At 42.9% G+C, this 25491-nt stretch overlaps 1 protein-coding gene across 1 annotated transcript in view; it reads right to left on the reverse strand.

Annotated features, from left to right (window-relative positions):
* NID1 (nidogen 1) overlaps positions 1 to 25491 on the reverse strand; it is an 80970-nt gene that overhangs the window by 44166 nt on the left and 11313 nt on the right. The window contains exons 2-10 of the mRNA XM_065401136.1: positions 22240 to 22539; positions 18035 to 18264; positions 16797 to 17236; positions 15053 to 15202; positions 9824 to 10075; positions 5915 to 6115; positions 4855 to 5100; positions 3426 to 3569; positions 350 to 478 (exon numbers count right to left, since the gene is read on the reverse strand). Coding sequence (XP_065257208.1) covers positions 350 to 478; positions 3426 to 3569; positions 4855 to 5100; positions 5915 to 6115; positions 9824 to 10075; positions 15053 to 15202; positions 16797 to 17236; positions 18035 to 18264; positions 22240 to 22539 — 2092 coding nt within the window. The remainder of the gene's footprint in view (positions 1 to 349; positions 479 to 3425; positions 3570 to 4854; positions 5101 to 5914; positions 6116 to 9823; positions 10076 to 15052; positions 15203 to 16796; positions 17237 to 18034; positions 18265 to 22239; positions 22540 to 25491) is intronic.

Below are 25491 nucleotides of genomic sequence, written 5' to 3' on the forward strand. Positions count from 1 at the left end.
AATTATTCAAGGGCTAGAGAAAATGCCTTCTAGTGACTTAGAGAGCTCAATCTGTTTAGCTTATCAAAAAGATGATTGAGAGGTGGCTTGATTACAGTGTACCTTCACAAGGAAAAAGCAGTGTGTACTAAAAAGCTCTTTAAACTGTGAAAACAGGACACACACCTAATGTTATAAAAATTCTTTGAAGGTCACCTTTAAGTGACTTTCCCAAAGTAACAGCAAGACAGTGGCAGAATCAGAAACAGAACCCATGAAACCTGACTCCCACGTCTGTGCTCTATGTAACGGTCCACATTGCCCAAAACCTGCTAGTACATGATTTAAGAAAATCTGGAACTAAACTCACCCACACAAGTCCGTCCATCATCTGAAAACCGATAGCCATCAACACACTCACATCGGAAAGTTCCTGGCTGGTTATTACAGACTGCATTGCTGCCACAGATTGTCGGTTGCTTTGAGCACTCATCAACATCTGGAGAGTGTTATAAAGATTCTAGTTATTACAAAGGAGTGAACAATGTGGATCCTGGAAACAAGGGCATCATGCAACTACTAATAAATAAATAAATAGATTAATAAAACTAATCTAAAAAACCATACATCAGTTGTGTTGCTATTCTTTAACATTTCCAGAGACATTCAAGAACTTTCCACAGGCCAATAAAGGTTCCTTTCCTAAGACGACATGATTGCACAAAGCTATAGCAGTAAAGTGTATCATTACTATACAATATGGATTAAACCAACAATTGCTGCTGTAACTTTAAGTTAGATTTTAAAATAAATGATATCTTTTGTTGTTCATATATGTGCTATGTACAGCATGAGCATCACTGATTATGCTGCAAAGAGTCCTGTGGCACCTTATAGACTAACAGACGTATTGGAGCATGAGCTTTCGTGGGTGAAGAAGTGGGTATTCACCCACGAAAGCTCATGCTCCAATACGTCTGTTAGTCTATAAGGTGCCACAGGACTCTTTGCTGCTTTTACAGATCCAGACTAACACGATTACCCCTCTGATACTGATTATGCTGGAGGCTTGTTACTTGTGGAGAACTACACTAATGCATAATAATTTACTGAATGTAATTGTCAGAGATCACACATTCATTCAGAAAATAAAATGGACTAATATTTTATTAAATTGTGCCATATAGCAGCTACCAACTATAGTTTAACTAAATGTAACAAGTGGAGGACCTGTACAGATGTGATATTGATTCATAACTTTAACCGTAAGTCATGCATTCCAAGCTTTATATGATCAGGTTTTATAGATCTCCAGCTAGGAGGAGCTAGTGTAGGCATCTATGGAATTTCTAATGTGACCTAGGATATGTAGGAGGGACTAAATTATGAGAGAGAGAGAGAGAGAGAGAGAGAGAGAGAGAGAGAGTGTGTGTCAAACAAAACAGCACATTATCACAGTTTAGCTTTGTCAGACTAATAACATATTTTACACTGAGAAGTTACCCAGTATAAAATAGCTATTACTCTGTAAGTCATACATTAAACTGCAGAGTCCTGTGAAATACTTAAGTCGTGCAATTTTAGACAACAGGAATGCCACACAACTGAGAAGAACAGACTTCTTTTTAGAACTGCTTCCATTTAGAGTCCAGTCTTGAAAAGATGGTTCCAATGGCTTCTATTTTTTCCAAACATACTAAGATAGTGCAACTGGCTATTTGAAACTAGGCTTTAGGTTCCAATTTTTTACCCATTCTACAAAATTAATTAGAGTGCTCTAACAAAATACAGGTTCTATGGTAGTAGGTAGGAGTACAATCATTTTACATGAGCTCTCAGCTCTAATGAAACAACTATATTCAATTATTAACTAAAAGGAGGAGAGGTACACTTTTAAAATTACATAATAATTATACATTTAATAGTCTCTGGAAGTGAAAATGTTATCAGAGCCGAAAAGCAAGGGTAACCCAAAGACATTTGTGATAATTTTTCCTCTCCTCTTTTCTTTATCCTTTGTTTATAGAGGCTGCCCTGGGCTTCAAAAAAAAAAAAAATCAGGACAGTTGCAAAGATTTTGGATAGTACATTGAAAATAAATATTTATCTACACTTTATTACAAGCAGTATTTGAGGTACCACAGCTATGTCCTTTTCTAAATAATGTACTACTAGTTATATCCATTGCATAGCCCAAGACATGCATAAACTAGTGTTTTACATGTACAAAGAGTTCAGTGCTCTCATCCAGGATTCTTAATAAGACTTTGTGGAGATACAGCTGGGGGGTGTTAGGTTTTAAACAGTTCATTAAAACTGCTCCCTCTTCTTTTATAAGCAGTTAAATTGAGGTTGCTTCACAATAAAATCTGAAAAAAGCAAAGCAACCCTGTGGAGTATTAACATATATACAGAGCAGTACTTTTAATCTAGAAAAGCTTTCACAGCATTGGCTATTGGTCTAAGTTTTTCCAGTCAGCAACAGCTGAGATGGCATAAGGGGATCCAGTAAACCAAGAGGAATACAGATTCAGACTAGACAGCCAAAACAAATGAATTTAACAATGATTAATTAACTCCATTGTGTCTCAACCATATTATAAACACAGTATGGCCAGACTCTGTGGACTGGGGCAAACTGTGCTATAAATTGTAAAATTGCACTTGGTCTTCACACAAATCTTCAAATTGGAATCCATTACGAACTGAGATTGAATTTTATTGGGTCTTTTGAAGACAGTGGAAAGATTGCTATTGATTTCAATATCAACTGCTTTAATCAAGGCCATAGTAACATTTGTTATAGGTAGTCTGTGAGCAGAAAATAGCAGTCCTTTTAGGAATATGCTGTGTAGGTAGGACTGGTAGCAGAGAAAAAAACGTTCTGGATTTTGAACGGCAAAAATATTACAAAATTTCTGTCAGCCATTACAAAGTTCTAATATATGCACTAGCTCACCAAGGAAAGAATGTGTGTAATTATTTTGAACTGTCTTCTTCCCCCACTATGAATTTATTTGTACAATGCCTAGCATAAAGAACCCTAAAGCTAATTGGAGCTCGAGTGCTATCATAGTATAAACAAATAATATTAAATATTTAAAGAAGTTTTTGCTTTTTTTCCCACTATGAATTTATTAGTGGAATAAATTCATAGTGGAAAAAAAGCAAAAACTTCTTTAAATATTTAATATTATTTTTTATACTATGATAGCACTCAAGCTCCAATTAGCTTTAGGGTTCTTTGTGCTAGGCACTGTACAAAACACATAGTGAAAGAATTCCTGCCTCAGAAAGCTTTAGAGAACCATAATCCAATAGCAAGATTTTCAAGGCATGTTTTAATAGTCCAGGCCAAAAGGGTTGTTCTGAGGGTTAATATATTCCACCGATGACAAGCAGAATCTACACAAGCCATTATTCTGATGCATAAATGTTTCTCATACCATAACAAACACGTCCATCTCCACGGAAGCCTACAGAGCATTCACAGGAGAACTGATTTCCTGCTCCTGGACGACATACTGCATTGGTGTCACAACCATGGGTACCAGTGTAGCAAGGATTCCGGCTGATATCAGCAGAACCATCTGTTAAAAGAGATTGTATTTAGCCACTGAAGATGCTAAAATGAGGCCAAGTTAAATGTAACTATCTGACAAACATTAGTCTCTTACTGTCCTTATTTAAAGGGAAGTTTAAAGTCTGAATCCATCCCAGCAGCAGCATGAGGACTGAGGCAGAGACTGAGGGGAGATTGCTTACACCTGCAGTATGTGTGAGGGCCAGTTCTGTGCCAGTTGGACTCATCAGGGAGAGCGGTTCCTACAGTTGAGATGCTGGTCAACCATCAATCATGCCTTTTACCTCAAATATGACAGCACAAGTTCTTCCCAAGAACTTTTATAAAGGTAAATTATAAAAACAATACTGATGACACTTTTACGCAGAAAAGCCCACAGCAAATTATATACACAATTAAAAAGTAAGGTTAAGTCAAATCACTTGTGCAGTTACCTTCCAGTCTCGAGTCGCTAAAGAAGATGGTTTTGTTTGGGTTGGGATGTTTTTTTTCAGTAGCTAGGGATGCCTTATTTCTACCTGTATCCTTGCTGTCAAAAACTAACATACTCCTTTCTGTACTCACTTGGTTTGCATTTTTAAATTGTTCCTTCACTCACACCTAATTTAATTCCTGCAAAAAAGAACTTCGCTAACTTGTCATTAAGGTTGCCCAGACTTATCAACCTTTGCACAAAAATCCTTTAAAATAAGTTTCAGATTTAAACAAAAACAAAATTAATAAAAAAATACTCAACACACACAAACAAGTTTATCATTTCACTCTAATAAAACATTTTATATAATTGGCTATTGCACATCATCTAGAAATGAAATGCTATGATGGCTGAAAGATGTCTCATAGAAACTAACTTCTATTTAATGGCACATGATTCATTCTAGTACTGGGTTGTTTTTTGCAGCAGTGGGTTTGTGCTTCCAATACAGTATAAACAGGGATTCATTGATGACAGAACTGTTATTCGTTTAAAAGGTAAATGTACATGAGGTAAATGAAAATTCTCCATGGATGTATTAGTAAGGAAAAGATTCAAACTGGTATTTTCTAAGTAGCCTAGGAGTTAGGCACTCAAATCCCATGGAAATTCAATAGGAATTGGGTGCTCAATTTACAAGAGGTATTTTTGGACCTTTTTAAAAAAAGGTCCATAGGCATTTTGAATTCCAGGTAAGTAACGCAGCTATATAATCTATTTCATTAACATCCAGCTAATGCAAAGTCAAATATAAAGGAGCTTGTCTCCCACAATCCAAGTCCCAAAAGAGGAATTGAAGAATTACCATTATACGTACCACTGACTGGGCCAATTGAGTTGCTCATAGCATATCGCAGAATTTGTTCGTCCCTATTATACAGGACAAAGACACTGTCTACTGATAGCTGCTGTGTGGCAGAAATAGCATGATGTGAGTCATCGTGAATGCATTCGTCGAATGAGATGGTCTGTCGCCACTGGTAGGCTACAGTGTAGGAGGGAGCAATCCCATCTCGTTCAGGTTCTGTCACTGTGTACTCCCTGGTAGAAGATGATGTGATCACTGAAATACAATAAATACCACATGGATAAGAGAGGAAAGGGAGAGTGCAAAGCCCATTTCCATCTGCAGACATGGATCAAAGGCAGGATTGTATTAAACAGAATTTTTCAGACAAGCAGCTATAAAGCACTGCCATGTTTTTCTATTCAAAGGGAGGAAATTTCACTTGATTTGGCCTGTCTTTTGTTTTCATGTATCAGCGTTTCAAACAATGTACTAAATATTTATCTAAACATAATTTAGCAAATCCTGCCCAAGTCACAGTGACAGATGGTTGTTACTACCAGATAACTGGTCAGTGACCTATGTAAACTGATACATAGGTCTCAGTCCAGTTCCTAGTGGAGCATTGTGCACATTGCAAAAAACCTCACAGCAACAGGCACAGTTAATGGTAGTCTTAGAAAAGAGACCAAGGACTGAATAACCTGAAAAACCAAATTACCCTCTCCTCTTGAGCCCTGTAGATCAGAACTGAAACATTAGTAAGCAATGCAGGAAATCTCCACTGCTGCTGTCTACATTGCATCAGTTTTGTAGATAAAAGAAAGGCCCCTTCAGTGTCTCTAGAGTTGTCAATCCAGCATTTTTTGACACTACATAATTAATAAAAAAAAATTAAACCTCACAAGAGACCAAGAACATGCAATTTTCAGAGATAAAGGTTATTACAACATTCTCATTGAGTCGTTCCAAAGAGCCAAAGAACAAGTATATGGTAGTAAACTCTACACTGAAAACAGGTATGAACCTTATTTTCTCTTCTGAGGAATATGCTTGATAATCACCTCCATTAATTCATGTTGCTTCTTACCAGAACTAGAAGAGTGATAGAGCTCATTGTATGGTTCTATGTGTACTGATGCACCAAATGGGATCTCGGGTACTTTGCCCTCCATTTCTGTGCTGATTGTAAGATGACCATGTTCATCGATTCCACTGAACTTTTGCTTGATAACCAGCTTCTCATTACTGCCAAGGAAGGTAACTTCAGCTTGCCGTGTAAATTCACCACCTAGAAATCAAGATTAGGCAAACCATGACTAAGTTTGAATCCATCTAGTCAAACCATTGCCCACAACCCTTCAAAACAAAAACAAAAAACACAAACAAACAAACAAAAAAAGCAAATATTTTCTCCAAGCTATTATGCAAGATCTTCTAATAGTTCACCTTTTTTTTCCCATATAAAGGAAAAATTATAGTTCTAGAAATTGCCATTGACACACTATCACTGAGTATAGTAAAAGAACCCAGACTTTTAAGTACTAAACATCTTGAACTGCAAATAAGGCAGAAGAGAAGGTTTTAGATCAAGAGAAGAGTTGAGGCAGAGCCAAAATATACAATAGTAAGTCTTATCATGTGTGTTATAGTTGAAAAGTGGTTTTATTCTTTAGAGAAAATATCTCTATTAAGAGAACACTCTGATTTTAAACAGACAGAACATTTCTGGTCCCAAATTAAAAAAAAATTGAAATGTACATTATAAATTCCTGAACTAGCTTCCAGGAAGTCAATAAATAAATAAATAAATACACAAAAACCAAAAAACCAAGAACAAAATTCTATATTCAATTAACATACTGATGAGGCTGACAAAATTTGTACCACAGAACTGTAAAGCATCAAATAAAAAAAGATGCATAAACTTCTAAATCAGATTATACTCACAGATGGGTCTGAGTGATAGAATTTGAATCAATCCAGAAATTCAGGCCCATCTCTAGTTATATGTAGCCTTGAATTACAAAATTCCTATACATTTCAGAAATATTTTTAACAAAAATCAGTGAATTTCTCACTTGCCTGCCAAAATTGCAGTTGAAGGTTCAGCATTTCCCCCGCAGCATTTCCCCTGATGCTATCGTTAGCACCTAAAGCCTAATATGTTTTAGGTATTCATAGGGCCAGATTTTCATTGCATTCTGGCCTCTTCTTTGCAGTGCTCAAAAGCAGCCAGATCCATCTAGCTGAGAATACCCCCAGCATGGGGACCTTTTAGCTATCAGTGGATGTATAGCCAGCCCAGCACAGAGGTACAAGTTGGGGGCTTAGCCAGGACACAGCTAGCATATGGTTCATTTGGGACTATAAGCAACTGAAATATCTAACCTACATGGTGACTCTGCACAGCTATACCCCGATAATCAGGGTGCTGTAACTGGCTCCCCAGTAACCCCACATCCTTTTTGTGCCAAGCAAAAGCTGAGCACAGCAGAGAATCTGGGTTGAAAGTCTTTTGCTGTTGTAGGAGAAAACACAGATTCTTGTACTCCAGTCTTGGCAGGTAAAAAGTTCACCTTTAAGGCTCGAATTCTGCTTTCACCTCATTTTGTTGTATTTTTGTTTAAAGGTGGAATTTTCAAAAATCCCAAACTCACTTAGAAGCACAATTTGTACTGAAATTCAGTGGGACTTGTATTCCTAAAAGACTTTGGGAGTTTTGAAAATCCCACCCTACGTGTTATCATATACCTTGTTCAGTGCCTTATTTAAAAGATTCCTATATACAAGGCAATAAATATGCCCCAAAATGATTTTACAGTAATCAGAGGGGAAAAAACAGGTTTCCCCATTTAGGGATAACTACTAAGAGACTTGAAGTGGCTACGACCAAACATTTCAGTTGCAGGGAGTTGCAGGTGCTCAGCACCTCTCAGGAACAGGTCCTCTGGCTCTAATTCTCCTGTCATTAGAAGGATAGCCTCCCCATAGCACACTGATAGACTAAGATAATATTAAACATCAGCAAAAGTGTATAGTCTGAGAAAGCTCAGGACTCTTTTCATGTGGTATCATAAACAAAAATCTCACCACATTTTATGCAAATGTCAGCAGGCGGCAGCTGTTGCAAAGGAACAAATGTAAATACTGACTTTTTGAAGACACCAAAATATTTATACCAAACTTTCATTTGAGGGTGTTTCCTTTCTACCTTGTTGCATGTTGGCTGCTTCTTTCAAGTGTCTCAAGGCCAGCTTTGTTGCCATACCAGGATACAACAAGACCCATTGGTTTCATTAGCATTTTAAATTTTATAAATTTGTGTACTAGTATAATTTCAAAGTGACCCTACATGTTTAAGTCTTTACTATTTAGTGGGGAGGAGCGTCTTTTTATGCTAGTTCTGTAGTATAAAGGTTTCCTTATGCTGAAAGAGTCTCCACGCTTTGCAACAGTTGTGATTTATTGAATTAAGACCCATTTACATTTTTATGACTATTTACACAACTGCCAAATAGCCAGATGTATTCAAAAGGAACAGATTAAAGATGCAAATCTAGGGAAATTTATCTTTCAAGTGACGTGATTGTGTTGTTGTAGCCATGTTGGTCTCAGAATATTAGAGAGGCAGGGTGGGTGAGGTAATATCTTTTTATCTGGAATTTCCAAACCTGAAGAAGAGCTCTGTGTAAGTTCGAAAGCTTGTCACTCTCACCAACAGAAGTTGGTCCAATAAAACAGGGGTTCTCAACCTTTTACTTTCTGAGGCCCCCCCAACCTGCTATAAAAACTCCAAGGCCCACCTGCACCACAACAACTGTTTTTCTGCATATCCAGTAGATTAAAAGCCAGGGCTAGCATTAGTGGCTAGCAAGCAGGGCAACTGCCTGGGGTCCCACGCCACAAAGGGCCCCTGCAAAGCTAAGTTGCTCAGGCTTCGGCTTCTGCCCCGGGAGGCAGGGCTCAGGCTTCAGCTTTCTGCCCCTGGGCCCCAGTGAGTTTAACGTTGGCCCTGCTCACTGGTTTATTTTGATGGATCCCCTGAAACCTGCTCATGGCCCCCCGGGGGGCCCGAGACCTCACCCACCTTGTCTTGCTAAGTGACATGATTTTCAGTTATCTAGGAATTTGCATCTCTACATAGTATGAGTTCTAAACTGAAAAGTTGCTGCATCTGTACAAGTTGGTGAATTCAGAGCAAGATGTGAGATATTTAGAAAACTCCCAACAATGTGAAGTAAGAAAAAGAAAGGACCCTGGCTCATGCCTCTGTGTCAAGTGCTGATTTCAAATTCCATCAATTTTTACCTAAAAAAAAAAAAAAAAAAAAAGTGCAACTGAAAATTGTAGTCTGTTAAGTTTCAGAGTAGCAGCCGTGTTAGTCTGTATCCGCGCTCTCTGTATGTGTGTATATATATCTCCTCAATATATGTTTCACTCTATATGCATCCGAAGAAGTGGGCTGTAGCCCACGAAAGCTTATGCTCTAATAAATTTGTTAGTCTCTAAGGTGCCACAAGTACTCCTGTTCTTTTTGTAGTCTGTTAACACACACAGACCAATTTTCAGAGGTGCTGTATACCCAGGCCTCCCAAAATAGGTCACCTGCTTGTAGTCTGTTAACACACTCAGACCAATTTTCAGAGGTGCTATATACCCAGGCCTCCCAAAATAGGTCACCTGCTTCCTGATAACATCAATTCATTGAATGGGAACTGGCTAATCCACTTTGACTCAGTGCTCAGGATTTCTGATTACTAGGCATTTGTGCCTAGTGTAAAGTAAAAATTCCAGATATCTTTATTATATCAGCAGGAGAAATGGGCTGAAGTTTTGATCTAGCACCAACCAACCAATACTAGTCAGGAAACAAGGAGCTTCTGCATCTTTCTAATAATTTACTTCAAAGTATTCTAGTTTAACAGTTATCTTGCCTCAAGCCACAAAAAAAGTATAAAGCAGCCTTTTAAACAAGTTCTAATTTAAAAAAAGTTACCTGTAATACTGAATCCATTTCTATATCCTTGCTGCTCCACAGCAAACATCCATCCTATGATACCTCCAACAGAAGCAAGAGGAAGCAGAGAATATCCCAGCACCTCTGGAATAGTGCTGATAGCAGTGTATGCTCGCCCATGGTTCATCACAACGTAAGAATGGAGGTCAGTGTTCTCAAATACAACTGGAACTGGGTTACTTCCTACAAAGATTTTCCCTTTCACTTTCCCATTCACTCGCTGAGGAGAACCTGGTCAATCAAAAACACCAATGTAAGGTAAAGAATTTCACAAAGTAAAAACAGCTCTGAACAGTGTGTTAATTCTATGTTTTCTAATCAGTGTATCAATTTTGTGCAAACAGAAAGTAGAAAATTAGTGTCAACATGCATGGCAAGAGACAGATGCTCACAGAGATAGACATACAAGCCACCTACAAATGAGGTATAAATTTGCATAGGCAATTATGGTTTCATTGCTATGAAAAAGAGAGAGTGGGTAGAGTTACAATAATTAGATCTTGTCCTTTTTCATTTTTTCCAGGGATAGATAGCTGAATAAACAAGCTGTTTTGTTATAGCATCTGCAAGTAGTGAATACTATACAGAAAAACCTGAATGCCATACAGTAAACCCCCTAATTATATAAATTCCTGCCTTCAGAGTCTGCCCTAAAGCAGTGTTTTTCAAAGTTTATCCCTGGCCCCACCCCAGAGCCTGCACCCCCAGCTCAGAGCCCTGATCCCCTCCCGCACCCCAACCTCCTGCCCCAACCCTGAGCCCCCTCCAAACCCAGAGCCCCTCCTGCACCCCAAACCGCTCATCCCTGGCCCCACCCCAGAGCCTGAACCCCCAGCCCAGAGCCCTGACCCCCTGCCCCAGCCCAGAACCCCTTCCCACACCCTGAACCCCCCATTCCTGGCCCCACCCCACAGCCCTCACCCCTGCACCCCAACCCTCTGCCCCAGCCCTGAGCCCCTCCCATGCCCCAAACCCTTCATCCCCAGCTCTGCTGGGTCTTGGGCATCAACAATTTTCTTCAACTCAGTCCCCAGAAAAAAAGGTTGAAAACCACTGCCCTAAAGTATCTTCAGAGCTACAGAGTACAGATTTGCTCCTCCTTATTTGAAGTTTACTTCCATTAAGCAACCAAGATTTTTTTAATGGTCCCTATTGTGGTCACGACAGGCTTCACTGTATTTAAGGTTACACTGAGTACCATTATAGTCCCACATTTTTCATATCTCAACTTTCCTCAAAATTCTGTCATACACAATTAGTCACTAGTGCTGCACAGAGATAGTATTCTGGATTAGTATTTAGGGTGCTGTGGTATTTTCTAATGTATAAAGTACATGCACTAAGTTACATTAGTTTCAGATCTTTTATTTTCCTTGCTCTGGATTGGTTTAAATTTGTAACTAACACTGAGTTAAGCGCAATTTTTGCATTTTGTAAAAACTGGAACGCAAGGAAAGCTTTTAGTCAGATACTTAACAGTTGAAATGCATGTATAGATTGAGTCACTAGGATTACAAGTGTATACATAAGAAATTCCTTTTTGGATCTCACACAAGCACAATGTTTAAATATAGATCCAACAAAATCAAGCAGCTTAGATCTTTGCTATAGGAGCTGAAAAAGTCAGAGTAACAGGAGTCATACTTTGACTCCAGTAATAAAAGTCAGATTGTGCACTTTTAAAGAAGTTTATTTCTAGAGATGGGCCAAACCAGAACCCTGGATCTAAAACATCCCTGAACTTTTCAAAGAGTAACCAATGTCTAGTTTTCCTTTAGATGTTCAGTTGTCCTAGCAAGCATGGCTGAAAAGCTTGTGTAATTTCTTATATTTATCTCCATTTAAAAATGGAGACGTTTTAAAGCATTCAGTTCATTTTTTCACTGTATTATTCAAAGTATCATCTTGGCTGCAATAGTAAAAAGTGACCTGCCCACTGCCTTCAATTTATGCTTTGGGACTGAGGGTGCCCAAGCAGCCTTCAATTATTTTTCTCCACACAAAGCCTCATAAACTAAAAATTCAGATACTAACACTGGTTTGTAGTGATTAAGGTGTCAAATATAACAGGCTATTCTAGCCTCTGTGCTAGACTGCTGAAGTCTGGAGAAACTGCTGAGTAATGTGGAAGCTTTGTGTGTGCTGTGATGTGTCTGGCTCACAGAAGCTGGGTGCCCTCAGCTGTGGCAGTCCATTTTAACAAATGATGTGTTAAGTTGTCAACTGTAAAATAAAAGCTTTGATAACAAAGCTGTCCAGCGTGTAGTCACAAGAGTTCTACAAACAAACAAATCCTTGGTTTCCTAAATGTATAGTACCTAAAGTAGCTAATTTTCCTGAAAAATACTCATTAAATTTTAGGAAGTGGGCTGCAGTATTCCCATTTGCTTATATGTGAAATTTACAGACCTCCAACACTTCCCAGTTTGTCTGCTTCCTGTTTACATAGAAAGAGAGGGGGGGAAGGGAGGGAGAAAAGAGAACTAGACTAGACACTGAGGGCACTGGGTTGTTAATTGTTTATTCCGGTGAACATCTGTTCCAGACAGCCATTTACATATTTTCTTCACCCCATAAATATATGGAAAAAGATACTTTTCCAAGCAATAAATATTAGGAAGGGTAACTTCCATCCATTTTGGACCAATCTTGCATTCAGCATCAGCATTCATGTTAGTGGGGTGAATGTTTTTCAAAAAGGCTTCTACTATGGAGCATTGCGCATTGCAATACCCCATAAAAGAGGAATGCCTCGTCATTACTGAGAGCCTACACTCTGTAGCCAGCAGGATGAGAGAGAGAACCTCAGTGCAGTACCGTTAGCCTCATCTGTGTCAGTCAAATAAAGTCTCAAGAATGTTCCCAAGGAACGCAGTGTGACTTCTTGTAGTAAGATACAACACTTTACTGTAGATTAGGAAAGCGAGACTTCTTGATCATAGGGTTACCATTCGTCCGGATTCCCCCGGACATGTCTGGCTTTTTGAGCTAAAAATAGCGTCCGGGGGGAATTTGTAAATGTCCGGACTTCCACCCCCCATGCAGAGCAAGCGCGGCTAACAGGGCAGCCGGCCGGATGGTGCCACTTACATGGGGCTCCGACAGCCAGAGAGAGCCCCTCCTCCTCTCCCCTGCAGCAGAGATCACTCCCTCCCTCCCTGCATTCGCAGATCGCCTCCGGCAGTTTGGAGCTCCTCCCCCGCTCCTGCTGCCCAGCGTGCCGGGACGAACGGCTCAGGCCGTTCCTGAGCAAGTTCACAGAGACGTTAGGCAAAGGCCAACAACAAGGGGGCCAGGGGGTCGGAGAAGGGGCAGGGAGGTTTTGGAGGGGGCAGTCAAGAGACCGGGGGGGGGTCGGGAGTTCGGGGGGGGCTTTCTAGGGGGGGTGGATAAGGTTTTGGGCAGTCAGGGTACAGGTAGGGGGTAGGCTCCTGGGGGGCAGTTAGGGTGGGGGGGTCTTAGGAGGGGGCAGTTAGGGGACAAGGAACAGGGAGGCTTAGGTAGGGGGTGGGGTTCTGGAGGGCAGTTAGGAGCAGGGGTCCCAGGAGGGGGCAATCAGGGGACAAGGAGGGGGGGGGTTGGGAGTTCTGGGGGCGGGGCTGTCAGGGGGCAGTAGTGGGGAGAGGGATCGGAGCAGTCAGGGAACAGGGAGCAGAGGGGTTTAGATGGGTCGGGAGTTCTGGGGGGGGCTGTCAGGGGGTTGGGAGTGGTTGGATGGGGCGTGGGAGTCCCAGGGGTCTGTCTGGGGGTGGGGCTGTGGATAAGGGTTGGGGCAGTCAGGGTACAGGTAGGGGGTAGGGTCCTAGGGGGCCAGTTAGGATGGGGGGAGGGTCTCAGGAAGGGGCAGTCAGGGGACAAGAGGCAGGGAGGCTTAGGTAGGGGGTGGAGTCCTGCGGGGCAGTTAGGGGCAGGGGTCCCAGGAGGGGGCAGTCAGGGGACAAGGAGCGGGAGGAGGGTTGGGGGTTCTGAGGGGGCGGGAAGTGGGAGGGGCAGGGGCGGGGCTAGGGCAGGATGGGGGCGGGGCTCCTCCCGTCCTCTTTTTTGCTTGCTAAAATATGGTAACCCTATTGATCATAGAATATCAGGGTTGGAAGGGACCTCAGTAGGTCATCTAGTCCAACCCCCTGCTCAGAGCAGGACCAATCCCCAGACAGATTTTTACCTCAGTTCCCTAAATGGCCCCCTCAAGGATTGAACTCATAACCCTGGATTTAGCAGGCCAATGCTCAAAGCACTGAGGTATCCCTCTCAATTAATGGTCTAAGGAAACAAATCATTCCAAAAATCTGAAGTGAGGCCAAAAATTGACAAGACAACTGCCCATTAAGGTGCCCTATTTAGACAGAAGACATATGGCCCAATGTATAAGATTAAAAAAAAAGTCTCTCATGAAGTCAGCTTTCTTACTGTTTCATTCTGATCTGTGTTTGCTGCCTTTCAATTGTTTTAAGGGGTTTTCCTTCCTTTTCCTCCTCCACCCCACCCACTGATCCTTCTTTGGAGGAGGATGGAATTTGTTCTCAGTGGGCCCCAGTGTAGTCTCCCTGGAGGAGCTTTGCGGAAGAGCTGCCAGGCAGAAAAAGGACTTTGGGTTGCACAAACCCTTTGAAGATCCCTAGCTGTCCTTCCATGACATAATTCCCTAAAGCACGGTTGTTAACTCTACTACAGACAAAAATGGTAATTGTGTAAGCAAAAGTCTGTTTTAAGAAGCTCCTTCCAAGCAGAGAGTTGCCCTCTCAGAATCAGTGTCTGCAATTGTGGGGACAATTTGGTTTGCTTGTCAGAGGTAGATCATTATGGAAAACAAATAGGCAGTCAGTGCTAATGACAGTGGTATGAAAGCACTTCAACTGTGACCCTAGGTTCTAAAAAGCAGTGCTTTCTCCATCTTAAGTTACATTTTCATCTTCATCATGGATACCTTCTTTATTATGTGACCACTTAAACTCAGTTTATGTATGGCTTTCAAATAAATATACAAGATTAAGATTTTCCAAGATAGCTTAGGGAGTTTTACTTAACTCATAATTTTCAACTAGTACTTACAAAAACATTTAAATCAGAAAAGCAGCAACCTCACCCCTTTCTGTACTAAAGAGGGTTTAAAAAAAATCATTGCCCATTTATCCATATAACCATATTACAACATTAAATGTCTCATACAAAATGTTAGTACAACTATTTAGTTTTGAAAAATTAAATTACCTTCTGCTACACATTGCCTGCCATTTCCTTTGTAACCAGCAATACAACTGCAACAATACCCATTTGGATAGTCTCTGCAAACAGCATGAACAGAACACTGGTGACGGTTGTTAGCACAGGTCTGTTGGACATCTGTATGATAACGGAACACTGCAGGAAGAAAGACCAACCAATTACTATTCTGCATATTACATTACAACCATAACATCTATAAAGATTCACAATAGGGCCAACTAGAGCACAACACAATTCTGAGTTAGCTTCAGAATTTCGTTGTGCCCATTTGATCAGCTTTTGGGAAGGGCAAACAACTGCAATAGATTTTTGCTTGCCTTGCAATACGTAACTAATTTGCCCAAATATTCCAGTAAAAGGTACTGGGCCAGATCCTCAGCTGCTGTAAATCAGTGGAGCGCTACTGTCTTAAGTTATGTCAATGGAAGTACACCAATTTATGCCAGATGTCAATCTGGTCCTTAAGCTAAACATGGGGAAAGTTTCTCAAGGTTCTGGTTTCCCGCCCACACCAGAAGGGACAGTGTGGTGTTTAGATGTTACTTGTAATTATTAGAACTGGGAGCACTGGCTGTTGGGAGTCTGAAAGGACAGGAAACAGGAAGGAGGGGGGAGGAGTGGAGGAGGCTGAGTGAGAGCTACCGAGGGTGCAGCAGCAGCTTGGTAAAGAGGTTTCCACTTTAAAAATAAAGTCCTGTTGAAGTTTGTTAGTACCTTGCCTGGTTACCACAACAGACAGTCCATGCACCCACTGTCAAAACCCATACCTGTGCTCTTCCAAGCTCACAGATATAACAATCCTCACATCTGATGTCAGGGAACATTCTGAGTCCTGTCATTCAAATAATTATTCAGTGTCACACTCGGCTTCACATTCGCTATATTCATTGCCTCAACAAGTAGCATTGCTAGTACAGAGCTTTTAATCACACAAAACCAGGGAATCCTAAATTGTACACAGCCTTTTGTAGTGGTGGCTCAGGGTTCTCTGACTTTATAGTCATCTGTGTTCTATAAAGAGTTTATAAAGTTATATTTCTGTGAAAACAGTTTGTATCATACACACACAATCCCTACTAAGTGCAGCAACATATTGCAACAGTTAAAATGCAGGTCATTACTTTAACAACTATAATAACCAAAACAACTTAGATAAAAAATGTTGTTAAGACAGAGATACCTTTGAGACTATATTGCCCTTCAGAAGTATTAATACACTTATTCCACAGAGACACTAGTTTCTCCACAGCATTCGATTCTGCAAGCTACTGAGAACAGACCCATTGCAGGACAAGTCTGTGGTAAGCACAACTGGCCATACATGTTTGTGGTCAAGTATTACAATTGGATTTGAAACTGTCCACACGTCCCTCTAACATTGCCAAAACTAAACAGATCTGTCTGGAATTTCAGAGGTCTAAGGGCAAATCAGAAAGAGAGCCAATTTGGGGTGAAGGAGGCAGTGGGAAGCCATTCTGGGGGAAAAATAGGCTATATCCAGCAGCTTAGAGAGCACTCCTTAAATAAATCTATTTTTCATGCTGCCCACACAGATCTTTCATCGACACACTCCCATGATGGGGGAAGCGGAAAACAAGGGGATAAGGGGGGATAGAGAAGGCTGGTCTCAGGACAAAGTGGAAGCCACACTGGGGTGTTAGGGTGGGAGAATGGGGTGTTAGGGGGAAAGTCAGGTGCCAACAGCCTAAAACAGTACAAATGCCTTTACCAATCCCAGTTTCCTCAATATCTTCAATATCTTCCACATCTATAACCTGAGGATACTGCTGAGGGAACTGCTGGACCTGAAACTGAGGCGGCGTTTTCCCAGTTGAGAGTTCTGGCTGTTGATTGAAAAAGGATTCTCTTGGAAGTGTCTCTGTTGTTATAGCTTTGTGTGGTGGTTGTAAGTCATCTTCTGAAGCTGACTGAGGAATTCTATATGTAATATGTTGCTGATCCCCTCTTCTGCTGGGAACATCATATGGTACCTGTTGTGGGCTTATTTCAACCGGGTCATGGTGCAATACAGCTGGTTTTGAGGTCACCTCCTGATACTGTTCATCATCACCAAATTCTGGACTGTAGCTGATTTTCGCAGGCACAATGCTATTAGATGAGCTACCAATCTCAAAAACCCAGATTCCTTTCCTTCCAGAATTGCTGCTCCTAGAAAGAGAGAACAACCACACTAAACAAGGGGTCAAGTAAATATAACAATAAATATAAATTCTATATGAAAATCACTACATATTTGATTCTATACTCCATTGAGAAATACAACTACAAATTGGATGAATCATCATACCTATACAAAAGCTTAGGGTACACGGCTGGAATTTTGGATAGTATTGGCAACATGTTTAATATACATTGAGAACTAACTTCTTTAGAATTTATCTGGAGGTTAGGGAGGGTTGGGAAGAAAAGGTGGTATAATTTGGCCCAAGTTCACCTTGATAGCAGCACTCTGAACTTTCTGAATTGCTCTCTTTCCTTCCTGTCCTTTTCCCCACAAAAACAGAGGCAGAGGTGCTGGAACAAATTGTATAGTGGGAGTGCTGAGAGCCATTGATCCAAACTGTAAACCCTATATATGATGAAAACCACTTCAAGCCCAGGGGAGCGGCAGCACCCCTATAGGCAGTTCCAGCACCTATGAACAGAGGTCAAGACTTTTCAAAAAGGGATGCCTAAAGTTAGGCTTCTCAGAAAGTGTCCCAATTTTCAAAAGGGCTGAGCACCCAGTAGCTCCCACTGAAGACAACATTAGCATCCACTTTTGAAAATCTTGGTCAAAAACATCTCATTCTTCAAAAACGTTGATCAAATTTTACGATTTCTAATACAATGGCTAATGAAATCTTATTAGCTATGACATTTTCTCACATTGCAGACTGCATAAAAACATGTCAGACAGTAGTAAAAACTGGGATTTGGGTTTATTTATTTATTTTAGAAGCATACTCATGCAGGTTTCTGATGGACTCTTCATCATTAGCAACTGTATTGTAGGATCCTGGTTTTATCCACAAGTAGTAGTTTGTAGCGGCTTGACTAAAGCCAACTGTAGCAGGAATCTTTTCCTCAGCATTCTTGGAGTGTGCACTGTAGAACTGCAAACCATCTTCTGGGTAAAGGAAAACAGCATAGGAACTGGAATCAGAAGAGGCTAAAACAGCCTGGAATGTGTTTCTCTGTGGGGAAGATTTAAATTCCATTTACTTGTGGGAAAATATTCAAGATTAGAAAAAAGGAAGACACTTTATAAATCAAAGTCAAGATCTGGGTTCACACAATGGGTTGTGCATTACACAATTATTAGAGACTGTTAAATTCCTTTGAGAAGTTTTTCAAAGAAACAGATTTAATATTTTTTTCAAAAACACATTTGTTTTGACTATGCTTAAATATCACAATCAAAGTCTTACCACAGATAAACTGAAGTCAATGTAAAATAGCCATTAGGATGCTTTAAAAAGCCCTAAGTTCAGTACTATGTTTAGCAAATTGAAAAGTCCTTTTAACAGAAAAATGGAGTGGATTGGCTGTTCCTGGAAGATCTTGTATCTAATTTAGATGCTAATTACAAATATTTGCACAGAATAGCATATTGAATTCACAGCTTCTGCAAAATGAGGCAAAAAAAAAAAAAAAGGGTTCAGTTTTCAAGTGAGAAATGTCTTTACACAATGACCGGGTGATATCAAATACTCATACTGACTTTCCAAAATTACTACATTTTCATTTATCAGATGTTTTACAATCAGAGTTTTCTGTTTCAAAGACTTAAATCCCAGCTGAAGCTCAACATGGAGATTAAAGGAATATCCACAGAAAGAGAGCAGAGAAACTATCATTTTAAATTTGATGAAACATAGTTCAATGAAACTCTCTAATTCAGTACATTCTGGGGCATCTCAGGCCCCACATGGAGATGAAGAAGTCAAAGGTGTGCAATGAGGGGCAACACACAATATAGGACCCCTCACAGTGCATGCTGTACTGGATAACCAGCAGCAATGTTCAGGATACTTGTCAACCAAACAGATCATTCCTTTCATAAAGCCCAGTTTATACTAAGCCAATAAATAAATAAAAATAACCAAATTAAAAAACAACAACCCTCAAAGCTACCACAACAAACTGGCCTTTGAGATGTCAAGGAATCAGCTGGCCTAGCGGTACTGCACTGGACTGTAAATGATGTATGTTTAGATGCAGACAGCACATCCAATTTTGAATTCTGATCTGCATTTTTTATTTTCAGGGCTGTCAGGTGGGGAGAGGATTTTGGAGGAGTATTTTATTATTTGTTGGTAGAAAACATCCATGCCACTGCAATCACGGCCCTTGCTGAGACAGTGTTCCAATGAGGGCCATTTATCTGACTTTAGCTGTTTACCACTGCCCCAGCATGGGCCCCATTATAGGGAAGGTGTATGCTATGCCCATGGCCTAGTCAGACAAAAGAAACTGATATTTGGCAAAACAAGGCCCTGATGCTGGAAAGACAGAAGCACATGCTTAGCTTTGCACACTGTGAGTAGTCCCATTGACAATAGAGCTAATCTCAGTACATAAAACGAAGCATGTGCTTACATCTTTGCAGAATGGGACCTAAAAGATTTAGAAGATGGGGTGGGGAGGAGGGATTGTGGCTCTCAAATAAATTGTGAGGTTAAGTCCTAAGCATACATGGATCAACATACATGTATCTTAAAGAGTCTACTATGGAAGGCCTGATCTCAGATATGCGAGTTTGTGGTGAATGAGATGTGATCAACACAAAAAGAGATCAAGGGCTAAATTCACAAGAGGACTTCAGTGCCTAACTGCCACTTTAGACACCTAAATCCCAGAATCAGGCCCCACTGGGATTCAAAGCCTCTGCTCAGCTGCCCCCGAAACCTGTAGGCACCAAAACTCGCTCAATGCCTCAACTTCAGTAAAAGTTCACGAGGTATCTGTTTTTGCCTGAGCACATGCACTGCAGCCCCACACCAGGCATCCGGACACCTAAGCCCCGGAACAATGCACGAACCAGGGAAAGACAGACAGACAGTCCTCCGCCTAACTAGCCTGCAGGGCATGGTCTGGAAAGCATGTTCAGAGATCAGCTACCAGATCAGGCCCTTATAGAGAAGTTTACACAAAGACAGAGAAGTTTACACAAAGGAGGGAGCAGGGGAGAACAACCTTCCTCATAACCTTTCGCCCAGTGGTTAGGGTACTCATCTGGGATGTGGAAGACCCCTAAGTTAAGTACCACCCTCCAACTGAGACACAGGAAAGATTTGAAGTGGGTTCTGCCACCTCTCAGGTGCATACACTAGCCACTGGAGCATGGTATATTCTAGTGTGGAGCTCTCTCAGTCTCCTCTGTTGAAATGGGGATAAATAAATTTTAAAAAGTCACTTTCAGGTGGGTGCACTAAACATCAGGCTACAGAGTCAGTCTCATACTTACCTGCTCGCTCGGCCCAATGAGTGCAACAGCTTCAACAGGAGAGCCAGAGAGACCCATGTCAGAATATCCCATAGTCCAGTGGTTAGGGTGCTGGCAGCAGAGACCAGTTCAAACCTCCTCTCTCCATCAGGGAGAAGAGGGACTTGAATTGGGGATTTTCCACATCCCAGATGAGTACTCTAACCACTGGGCTAAACATTATGAGGGTGCTGCTGCACCTCCTCCCTCCCTGCTAGCTTCTTACTAAAACAATGTAGGCACCTCACACCAAGAGAGCATTTTCCGCTGAGAATCCCATGTTGTAGGAGGCACTTCCCTGTGGCCCAGACTTAGGCGCCTATCTATGAGACAGGGGGAAATGCTTCACACACCCGCATTGGCTTAGCATCTTCCGCCTTTGGTGAGGCATCACCTAGTGTGCTGGCTTTTGTGAAGATGCCCATCTAAGATGCCCATCTCTTCCATTCATTGTGTAGGGAGCCTAGGTGCCTAAATCCAGCCTTTGTGAATCCCAGTGATTTTCTAGGCACCTGAACGTTAGACCTGATGATATTTAGTGTCACCACATTAAGTTTCTTTGTTAATTTAGCCCCCAAAGTCCAGGTTTTAGTACATCTAAGTTCCCTGATTATTCCAAGTATCTGGCACATTTTGGGGTGTTATAAAAGTTAACATAACAGTCCAAGCAGGGCCGGCTTTAGCAAGAGCGGGGCCCGATTCCTGGGGGCGGGGCTTGCTGCAAGCCCCGCCCCCAGGAATCGAGCCGCGCTCTGGCCGGGGTTGCCGGGCTTGGGTCCGACCCGGAGCCGCGCCGCGGGGGCCACGCCGGGGCGCGGGCCAAACCCGAGCTGTGCCGCGGGGGCCGTGCCAGGGCGCGGGCCAGAGCCGCGCCGCGGGGGCCGGGCCGGGCCCGGGCTGGACCCGAGCAGCGCCGCGGGGGCCGGGCCGAGCAGGGCCGCGCCGCGCCGCGGGGACCGGGATGCGCCGCGGGGACCGGGCCGGGCCGGAGCCGCGCCGCGGGGACTGGGCGGGGCCGGAGCCGACCCGAGCCGACCGGGCCAGACCCGACCCGACCCGCGCCGCGGGGGCCGGGCCGGGCCAGACCCGACCCGGGCCGCGCCGGACCCGAGCCGGGCCTGCGTGCTCGGCGGGAACGGGCGGCGCCTCCCCGGAGCCCTTCTCGCGCCCCCACCACCCCAGCTTACCTTGTGCTGCTGCCGGCCGCCCCTGCTCCTTTTCAGACTTCCCGCGAATCTCTGATTCGCGGGAAGCAGGGGAGGGGGCGGAGCGTTCAGGAGAGGGGAGGAGGGGAAGTGAGCTGGGGGCGGGGTGGAGAGCTGCAGCGCGGGGCCCTCTTGGCGCGGGGCCCAATTCAGCCGAATCGGCCTAAAGCCGGCCCTGAGTCCAAGGATAGTTTGATGTTGAATAAAAAGGTAAAAATATGTGAGCTTTGTCCTCATCTCTGCCCATATGCTACAAGCCAAACTGCTTACATCTTTTAAATATGTCTGAGACACTCCTCCCAAAAATTTCCTTCTCTTGAATGCAGTGATAAGCATATAAAGCAAAGCGGTAAGGTATTTAAAGTGAAATAATTTTCTTTTTGAAGTATGAAATATTACAATTGACACTTAAAACAATGGACCATGGAGTTACACTTCTGTTGCACTTGGTCTATCTTAGAGCTCTGTCTAATATTCACCTTGCCTTCCAGAGTGGGGACTTCTCCAGGTACATGGTAAGGAGCCACAAACGTCCAGGTAACAATGACAACACTGCTTGGATCAAAAATGGTCTCAGGGAAACCTCGTTGGATATGGTCTGCAGCAAGCTGTAAGACGTCAGGGGATGAATCTTCTCTATAAAACACCTTCCCACGTCCATCTGTAGTGTCCAGATCAGCCAAAAATGGAGCAATAGCTCCAAAACTGAGTGGGAATTGACCAAGGTATTCTTCTTCTTTTGATGGTTCATTCACTGCAATGATCCCATTAGTGGCCACCTAATAGAAAGGGTAAAATCATTTAAACAGGGCAGTAAGTATTGTTCACATGGCTATTTCACAAGTCTGCACACTTTTGTAGTATTTTCAAACCAACTGAAATACTTCCGGTTCTTAAATACCTAATATCATTGAAGCTGAAGCTTGTATTTATGAGATAAGTCAAGTTTACCAACCTGTAGGACTATTCCAAAAACCACTTTTTATATCTATTTGGAGGGATCTTGGGGTTTTAACTTCTCATGGTTCAACAACAAGGTACATTAAGAACTGAACATTCTTCTCTCTGAAGGATAAGATTTCAAACAGCTATATTTCACAGGCTACCACATTCACCTCCGCTTCTGGCAAATCAGTACAAAATAACCACATCTCACAAACTCCAAAACTCTCTATCTTTATAGATCAAAACCCAGTGCATGCAGTCTTTTGTATGGATTCTCTTAGATGACTAGATACGAGCCATTATGGCTATTAAAAATGTTTACATAAGAGTGCTGCTAGGTATGGAAGCTTAGGGAAAATGACACCCTGGGCAACCTTGTATTTGGGTGCCCCTGGCAATGAAGTAAATACTCAAACTTAGAATTTTAGAATGGATAAATAAATACTTAGGACAATTACTTTGTTGACTAACCAGTGAGCCAGATTCTCACCTGATGCAAGCTGGTGTAGTTCCATTAATGTCAATGGAACTATATGGATTGACACCACCTTAAAATCTGGACCATACTACTTCTACACTGTGAGACCCAGGAACGATAGTATGGATCACATTATACACTTGTAGGAGAGCTTGGGGCTGATGAAAGTGAGGGATCAACAGCATCATCATGTGCCCCCCACAACAGGAGCAGAGATGTTGTGCAACCTTCCCCAACAGATCAGCCAATAGATCTTCCTCCTAACTTCCCTGCCTAGGGCTTTGTGCAAACTGCACAATCAAGCCATTCCTCACATTCCTTCCTTGCATTCAAGATTGCTGCAATTTTAGGCCCTGTCTACACTGGCAAGTTTCTGCGCAGTAAAGCAGCTTTCTGAGCTGTAACTCCTGCGGTGTACACACTGCCAAGCCACTCAGTGCACAGAAACTGCGCAGTTGCAGCGCTGTAAAAAAACCCACCCCAACAAGAGCTTTCTGCGCTGGGGCTACATTGCCATGGTGCCAGTGTAGACACTGTGGTCGATTACAGGGCTGCAATTGGGCTCAGGTGTCCCACAATGCCTGTTCTTGCCTCTCTGGTCATTGGTTTGAATTCTACTACTCTGCCCTCAGGTGACCAACCGTCAACCCCACCCTGTAAATTCCTTTGGAATTTTGAAAGTCCCCTTCCTGTTTGCTCGGTGATGCATGCAGTGGTCTCAGCACAGCTTTCCAGGTGGCCATGCCTGCTCCATGCACCAGGCAATCCCCCATTTGCAGCAATGCCGAGCTGCTGGACCTCATCAGCATTTTGGGAGAGGAGGCTGTCCAGTCCCAGCTGCACTCCAGCCGTAGGAATTATGATACCTACAGACAGATTTCACGATCCATGACAGAAAGAGGTTCTGATCGGAAAACATTGCAGGGCTGGGTCAAACTGAAGGAGCTGGGAACGCCTACCACAAGGCATGGGAGGCAAACTGCCGCTCCGCTGCTGCGCCCACGAGCTGCCAGTTCTACAAAGAGCTGGATGCGATACTCGGCGGCAATCCCACCTCCGCTGCAAAGACCACTGTGGATATTTATTTCAGTGGCTCACGTGCCAGTTGAGAGTGGACCAAGCCAGGAGGAAGAAATCTTGGATAAGGATGTGGAGGGGGAGGGGGACCCAGAGGCAAAGGATGACTCGGAGGTCAGAGATGCATGCAGCCAGGAGCTCTTTTCTACCTCAGAGAAGGCTAGCCAGTCACAGCTGTCAGATGTTGGCAAAGCGCAAACAGGAGAGGAGGCCCTGGTAAGTGGCTTTGATTTTGGGAATCACTGAAGTGAGTTTTTGGGGGCAGGAGGGTTGCAGAAAGCAGGCTTATCTCCCAACACATGCCTAGTCTGAGCAGCGGAACAAGCTGTTGATTGACTCCCTCACTTCACGGGAATCTGCCTCAGAGATCTCCAGGAAACTCTCATGGAGATTCTGGGCAATCCGCTGCCGCAGGTTCTTTGGCAGAGCAACTTTGTTTCTTGCCCCATTAATGGTAACTTTCCCGCACCACTGTGCCATCACGGAGGGGAGACGGGGGGACCATTGCTTCACAAAAGCGAGCCACATAGGGGCCAGGGCAGAAGCCGCAGTCTTGGAGAAGACTCTCCCTTGATTCCCTGCCCACCCTCAGCAGCGAGATAACTTCCATAATGATCATATCCTGTGGAAAGTGTGGGGACAGGAATGATTATCAGGCTCCCCCTACAATGCTGGCTCTCCCCAAGAGCCACATGCCCAGTGTACAGCAGGGTCCGGGAAGAGTGATTTACCCTGCGGCTACTCACCATTTTGGGGGTCTTATGGCTCATGTGTGCTTGCCTGGGGTCAGCCAGTTAGTGAGTACTGGCTGTGTTTTAAAATCACTGAATCAGTGTTCTCTGTGTTGCAAACAATACTGCTTCTGTAAAATGTTGCGTTTAAACTTCACAGAGATGATCTTGGGATAGAGTTACCAGATAGCAACTGTGAAAAAACGGGACAGGGGGTGATAGGTGCCTATATAAGAAAAAGTCCCAAAAAATGGGACTGTCCCTTTAAAAATGGGACGGATGGTCACCCTACCTCGGGAGTCCAGCCTCCCTCTTTGTTATCGATGGCTGAATGGCTGCGCAGAATTAGAAAGCGGCCAAGAAGAACTAAGGAGGACTTTATGCGTGATGTTATGATGCACTCCATGGCCGATAAGCAGGAATTGAAGGAGTGGCAGGACAGCGAGAAGAGGTACTGAAAGGAGAACGTGGCATGCCAGAATGAAGCCATGGAGCGGTTC

The sequence above is a fragment of the Emys orbicularis genome, chromosome 3 (assembly GCF_028017835.1).
Source record: "Emys orbicularis isolate rEmyOrb1 chromosome 3, rEmyOrb1.hap1, whole genome shotgun sequence".
In the NCBI taxonomy this organism is placed as follows: domain Eukaryota; kingdom Metazoa; phylum Chordata; order Testudines; family Emydidae; genus Emys; species Emys orbicularis.